The following is an 8061-nucleotide window of genomic DNA, read 5'->3' as shown; positions in this document are numbered from 1 at the left end:
GAATTACAATTAAGGAACTCTTTATATAAATAACAAGTTTAGTGATTTACAAAACAAAGGATGAATAAAATGTGAACTATACAACTAGACTACCATCTATGTTATCTATCAACTATCCAAGTACTCGACTCCAAGCCCAAAGTACGTCCCGTCTCCTGCGTGATACTAAATCAACTTGTACTCAACCTGCTGCCCATATGATCAAAAATATCATATGGATCGACACAGGCCATCCGGGAAATAGGTGACAATTTACACAGACACACACACGTCAGTTTCAATATATAAACGTAAGACACAACGTGATAAATAAATATGCAACATGCCAATGATATGAATGAGACACGATTATACAATCACCACGCCGGTACCGGGACACGCCTAGACGTACCCACAACCACCAGTGCCAGGGACACGCCCACGACACCACACCTCACAACAAGGTACCGGGACACGCCCAGACGTACCGGGTCCGAAAGCAAACCGGATCCCCTGCCAGACGTCGTGCCTCAACAACACGAGTCCATTCGTACTCAAGTCATTAATGTGCACATCCCTCTTGGAGTGGGAAGCTCCAAGAGGCGACTCAAGCGTAAGACGGTCTCCCAACCATCTTACGTCTCCACAATAACAAGTAACCAATCATAATCCACCATGTCCTCCAATGTACAAGACAACCACAATAATGCAAGATACCACATAACACAATTACCGACTCATCATGATACACATTCCCAAATACGGTATGACTATCAATTCTATATATTCACGAGAACACATTATAATGCAATGACCACTCAATAACAACTCAAATGATCATTCAATCATATTGAAACTGAGTAGGATTAACCTACCTTTTAGCATACTCCGTAAGCAATCCAATTAATAATATTTCTTCACAAACCCGTCACCTAATAAATACAATAAACACGCATAATTACAAACTAATCAAATTACTAATACAATTATATAATTTAATATAATTAAATTCAAATCCCAACTCATACCCATTATACAATAATTAAAACCCGTCTTAAACACACTACCCATAACCCACGAAAACAACCCATAAATCCGCCCCAAAAAATCCATAAACACCGCCACCACGACAGCCATCCACCACCTGCCGTCACTACCACCATGCGCCACCACACTCACGGGCCCCACAACCTCAACAACACACAACAACAAACACCAACACAACCTCGACAACCCTTTCAAAACCCGCGTAAAACAGCCCCTTACCAACCACCACACGCCACCCACGGCCACCACTGTGGTCTCCCTTAATCCACGGTGGGACCGGCAGCAGCGTAGCCACAAAATCTCGGGTCCACGGTCTCTAAAACAGCCTATACCTACACGGTTCAAAACAAACACAACAACCAATAACAACCCGTATGCCCCTCTTTCAACCCGTTTAATACGCCCTTACCGCCTCCCAAACCACCACCCACGACCACCCGCCCTAGGTCGACCACCATTGGAGGGTCAAAACCTAGCCCAAAGACGGTCTTACAACAACACTAACAAACTTATAATCTCTCGGTCAAACCCGTTTTATAGTGGTCAACGGTGGTCAAATAGGTGGTCAATGATGGTCCAAGGTGGGTCAACGTCGAGGCGGGTCAATGGTATAAATTAGTTAAGATATAAGCTAGTATAAGATGGTCTTACTTTAAGATCTCGAGGTGGAGGGACAAAATGCTCACTTGAAATCTCTCCCTTTTTATCTCTTTTCCTCTCTCTATAATCTTGGTAGTGGATTATGTGAATAAGATAAGGTGAGTGATATATATATATATATATATATATATATAGATTTAGGATCCGGTGAGAACGATCATTCGGTGAGAACGGTGAGAACGAACTAATTAATCTCATATTAACTTCCTTTTCTTTCCCGATAAAACCATTTCCCCAACTCCCTCCCAGTACCATCCCCATTTGCTAACATCAGCCACAACTCATCAGGCCATCAACCTGACACGCCGTCAGGCGACCATCGAAGGTATGCCTCCACCTCATCGGCGCCGGTGACCAACAAATAAGCGGTGACGATTAAAACTCCCTCCTTAGAAAATAATCATCCCTCATCTTCTTCATCGCCACACACCACCTGCTGTCGCCACCGCCGCCGACGACCAGCAATGCTGTCAAACCACTGACGACTGTCTTCTGATGTCGGCGCAACTCCGACGACCAATCAGGCAGTGATGATGGTTGGAAGGAGTGACGATAATGGAGATCTTCAGCTATGCGGGTGGTACGACCTCGTCTGACGCCACTGGGGTCCAATCTATCCACGTCGCTGACTAGTAGTGTCACCATAGAAAACGTCGGAAGAGGTCACCGTTGGTGATTCATCTCTGTTCATTGACGCTAGTTTCAATTTTTTTTCTCTGATTTATAAGTGAAAAACTAGGGTATTTGGTTTCTTTATTAATGTATCTCAAACCAATTTTAATGTACCTAGTGACTAATTTTGTGTATTAATGTTGAGATGCATTAAATTAGTCTTTAGATACATTAAAAAATATTGTAGATACATTGTAAATTTGTAATAGATGTGAAACCAACAAATAAGTCTGAGAACTGATTCCGGCGAAGGTAAATGAAATGGGTAGTCGCCGGAGTTAATGTATCTTAACGTAGATACATAAAATTAGTCACTAGGTACATCGAAATTGATTTGAGATACATCAATATTTAACCCAGATACACTAATTTCGTTACCTTCGACAATGATGAATCTGGTGATGGTGACCATGGAAAGAGCAAAGATAATGATTATGAGGAGGAGATTTCTTGTGTTTCGAATTAATGTCAGAGGAAAAGGAAATGATGGGGTCGGGGATACTCGTTGGTGTCGCCAGATTTGCGGCGGCGTCTGGATGATTCTCGGGTGTTGTTGTCGGTGGTAACGAATCTGATAATGGTGACGGAGAAAGCAGAGGCCGGTGATGTTCCTGCTTTCGATTTACCATTATTGACGGTTTTTGGTGAGGCAGGTGATGTTGTCGGCGGTATTAGGTGTTATTGGTGATGTCGTCGGCTTAATGGCCGTGGTCCTGGTGGCTTGCCGGTGAGTGTCGGTGTGGTGACTGATGTTAGCAGGAGGAGTGACGTATTGACTGGGAATTTTGTTTGGGTTATTTTGACTTGTGAGATAAAGGGGAGGAGTGCCGTCGAGGAGGGCGAATGAGCGTCATTCTGGTGGTTATTAGGTGGCCGGAAGTTGAGATCAGTGGTGGTGGTGGTCGTGGATTATGGTGAGGGAGTGAGAAATTATAAAGGATAAGGACGAGGGGAGTGAAAATGTAAGTGTTGGGTTTGATGTTGGGCATTTCAACGTGAGTTGTTTTATATGATTAGTTCGTTCTCACCGTTTGCACCGAGTGTTCGTTCTCACCTGATCCCACCTATATATATATATATATATATATATATATATATATATATATAGAGAGAGAGAGAGAGAGAGAGAGAGAGGTGGGATCCGGTGAGAACGATCACTCGGTGAGAACGGTGAGAACGAACTAGATACACTATAATATTTTTTTTACCAAATTTCAGATACACTTTATATTATCCTAGGTACGCTTTTTATATGAATTTTAGATACACTACAACGCAGTGTAGATACATTTTTTTTTTAATAAATCTCAGGTACACTTTTTGATATTGTAGATACATATTTTTTTATTAAATCTCAGCTACACTTTTTGATATTGTAGATATGTTTTTTACCAAAATTATAGATACATTTTGTAACATTGTAGATACATTTTTTTCTTCCCAGGTTCATTTTTCTTCCACGTATAATACGAAAAATACGGACTACTTAGATACACAAAATACAATTCTAGATACACAAATATGTGATCTAGATATGATTATACAACAATACGGATACGTAAAAATCAACCCCAAATTACAAAAATCAAAACCAAATAACAATCCCTAAATTACAAACCCTAATTTCTCAAATCAATTCACCAAAAAAATTACATAGATACACAAATATTAATTCTAAATACACGAATACGTGATCTAGATACAAAAAAGACAGTCCTAAATTACAAATTCTAAAATTCAATAAAACAAATTATTTAAAACCAACCACTATTAAGTGTAATATTCTTCCCACTGCTTCCGTTTATCACTTTCCCACAAAATTCAAATCAAACCTATGGAAATTCAATCGCACCTCAGTTAATCAAAATCAATCGAATTTGGATCATCAATTCCCTTTAATTATCTGTTATCTCTACTGTTCTTGATCGAAATTAATTTTGGTTTCTCGAACAATTAGTCGATAAAAGCGCAAAAACTATATCAATTGTTGGAGCTAAACTCACCGTTCTCACTGTCGTCAACCGACTTGACGACCTTCAGCGGCGTCAGTCACGTCACATTCGAAGGAAACTGGTGAGGTTATTAGATATTGATTGGTGTACGATAGAGAAGAGGTCATCGCCTAACTAAGGATGGTGAAGTAGTTCCTGATTGTACTCACTGTCGCACCACCGTCGCTCCACCGCAACTTCTTCAACCTTGTCGACATCTCCCTCCTTAACTCTTCCGTTAACCGTCAAATCGATTTTCAGGTATACACTACTCGCAATCGCCGTCGTTCCGCATTTCTCGAAGATGTCGAATTCTAGTATTCTCTTCACTTATGATGGATTCATAAATGTCGATCTTAATGATTTCTGTTGATCGAATTTAACATCGAATTGTGTGTCTGAGTTTTATATTGTTTTCGAAGGATCCAATAATTCTAGCCGTTTATGATGATTGGTGATGTCGTCGGTGTTTTCTGTGGTGGATGGTGATATAGCTGGCGTCGGTTATGGTGGTTTAAATGACGGTTGGCGTTTGTCGTGGAAGGTGGTGTTGCTGAATTGTAGAGGAATATGTTTGTCGTGGTGTTACTAAATTGGCATTAAGTTTGATGGATTTGTTTTATTAATTTAATCTAAGGGTGGATATTCGTTCTCACCGTTCACCGAATGTTTTTTCTCACCGGATCCTATATATATCATGTATTATTATTATTATTATTATTATTATTATTATTATTATTATTATTATTATTATTATTATTATTATTATTATTATTATTATTATTATTATTTTATTTTATAAAAAGGATGCGCGCAGCTTTCATTAAAAAAAAAAAAGTTTACATGAAATTGGTGGGGGGATGAGAGACAGTCTGGGCTCCCACACCCTTACCAACAACAAAGCTAAGTCTAGTAAAAATGTAAGCGGCCACCCGAGCCCCCGCATCCTGAGATACCGAGAATTTATGGATCCGCTTGAGCAAGGCAACAACATTCGTAGAATAAATACAATATAGTTTTATAAACTATATTTTCTCATTTACCGTTGACTAGCCTTTGTCCGAGGTAAATAAATACGGGTATTACAATATTCCCCCCTTAAAATGAACTTCGTCCCCGAAGTTCGCCCCACTCTCTCCTATTCCCTCAAGTCTCATCACCGATTCTCATGTACTCTCTTTCGCCTCACATGCTTGTCTACCGTATACGTTCTTTTATAAACATCACACTTATCCCAAGGTTCTTTATTCAACTCTCATTACTTCCTCACATTCCGTACTTCCTCTTTCCTTAACTTCCGAATTGTTACATCCATTCCCCCTAAAAGAGAACTTCAACCTGAAGTTCAACGGTCAAAATCTATATAATCCTATCACCTTAGGGTTCCTAAAGAGGTCAAAGCGCGAGGCCAACCAAGGGTTTACGCACTACTTCCCTAAGCTACTTCCAAAGCACGTTGGTTATGCATAATATATATATATATATATATATATATATATATATATATATATATATATATATATATATATATATATATATATATATATATATATATATATATATATATATATATATATATATATAAGGAAAATGGAATTTGAGATTAGAAGAAAAACAAAGGGGTTAATAAACTAATTTAATCACTCTCTCTCTACCCTTGCTAATTAATCACTAATCCATCATAATTTACCATATATCATTTTTCTCTCATTTTTTTCTCTCTCATCTCACATAATATCATTCACTCCCTCCCTCTAAAATCCAATAAAAATTTCAAATCTCCTCACTCACTCACCACCCCCCGCTATCACCATTACCACGGCCCACCACCCACAACCGCCACCACCCTAACCCGTCACCCACCCTAGGAAAAATAAAACCACCCTAACCCGTCACCCACCCCCGCACAACCACCCACAACACCCCTGCACAACCCGACAACAACAACACGCGGCACAACCCGACAACACACAACCCGACAACAACAACCCCTGCACAACCCGACAACCCACAACACCCCTGCACAACAACAACACCACATCGACACTGACACCACTGAACGCCACCATTAACCCACCTTTCTCCTCTTTCAACCTCCACCACAAAAAAACCAATAAACGAGATCTGAAAATAAACACCACAACCCGCACCTCCTCCTCTCAGATCCGACAGCCTCACGATGCCACCACCATTTCTCCCCTCTTGCCTGCCACGACCACCAAGTCGCCGCCTCTTCTGTCTAAATCTCGTTTTTTTTTTTAATTTTAGATTTTTATTTTTTTTATTTTTGTGTTACCACTTGTTATTGTAGTGTTACTCTTATGTTCTCTCACAATTTTCTAATTTTCTCATTATGTTACTTTTTTTTTACCACGTGTTACTCATGTGTTATTTTAGTGTTATTGTGTTGTTACTCCGGTGTTATTCTATTGTTATTGTATTGTTACTCTGGTGTTATTGTATTGTTATTCTTCTGGTGTTATTGTGTTCTCACTCTGGTGTTATTGTAGTGTTATTGTGATGTTAATGTAGTGTTATTGTGGTGTTATTGTGGCGTTACTGTAATGTTATTGTAGCGTTACTGTAAGACAGACTATCATAGAATCTTATAATGGTTATTATAAATTTATAATGCCTTATGCACCTTATCGATCATCCCTGAGTCGATGACTGTAAAACATAAAACAGAGGCACATTGTGAGTAAGGTAAGTGTAAGTATGCGAATAATGCGATTGAATACATGCATGCATATGGCTCCATACTACTGCCTCCATGCAATTAAAGCCCTATAAATACAGTTGTACGTTGGTTTGCTAGCTATGCATATTTGGATACACATATTGGTATATTATATGTAAATGCATCACATTAATTAATACGGAGTACTACGTGAAATTATAGCTAAAAACAGTTGTATAAATCATAAAATTGTGAGGATTTGGTTGATTGTTGAATAACTGTATAACTAGTCTAGTATCCATGTATATAATGGCGTTCGGACTGTAATACCTATTAGAATATCTCTATATTCTGTTTATACTTAGTCAACTTGTTGTACGTTGTTAGTATATAGTAGTTAGCTATTCTTTAGCATTAGAATATAGTAGTTGCTATTCTGTAGCTTTCTAGTTGCTAACTTGTAGGATGCAATTCCTTAGCTTTAGGAAGTTAGCTAGCTAACCATGTATGCTGTAGTATATATTCCTTTGATGTATCGTCTAACAACGGAGGCAAGATAATTCTCATTACTCACTTCTTATATGGTATCAATCCCTAATACCGATCCCTTCTCTTCCGCTCACTGAAAAAAAAAAAATTTCTTTTTGCCTCACCATGACTAACGACGGTATTCCCCAATCCTCTAAGTCTTCCTTTCATCCCGCTTACTCCGTCTCGAACATCAAGAATTATGTTCAAATCACTCTTGAAACCGAGAACGTTCACTATGCATCTTGGGCCGAATTGTTCTTAAACACGGCTAGCGCGTTTGATGTGCTCGACCATCTTGTTCCTCCTAAGGACACGGTGATCGACAAGGATGCTACCTGGAAGCGTCTCGATGCTATAGTCAAGCAATGGATCTATAGCACCATCTCCGTCGACCTCCTTCATACGATTCTTGAACCCGGCTCTACTGCTCAAGCCGCGTGGGATCGTCTGAAAGATATTTTCAACGACAATAAACACTCCCGGGCCGTCCTGTTAGAGTAG

General features: G+C 39.3%; 1 protein-coding gene across 1 annotated transcript; it reads left to right on the top strand.

The window, feature by feature from the left end:
* Positions 1-7683: 7683 nt before the first annotated feature.
* Positions 7684-8061, top strand: LOC141629369 (uncharacterized). Its single transcript, XM_074442385.1, has one exon. It carries the CDS (start codon positions 7684-7686, stop codon positions 8059-8061), a length of 378 nt encoding a protein of 125 aa, XP_074298486.1.

The sequence above is a fragment of the Silene latifolia genome, chromosome Y (genome assembly GCF_048544455.1).
Source record: "Silene latifolia isolate original U9 population chromosome Y, ASM4854445v1, whole genome shotgun sequence".
NCBI classification, from domain to species: Eukaryota; Viridiplantae; Streptophyta; class Magnoliopsida; order Caryophyllales; family Caryophyllaceae; genus Silene; species Silene latifolia.
Note: the sequence above shows the minus strand (reverse complement) of the source record. Positions and strands in the feature narration are given on the sequence as shown.

Bases quoted from the DNA above. Each gene is read 5' to 3' on its own strand.
- LOC141629369 (XM_074442385.1), top strand. From the start codon at position 7,684: ATGACTAACGACGGTATTCCCCAATCCTCTAAGTCTTCCTTTCATCCC.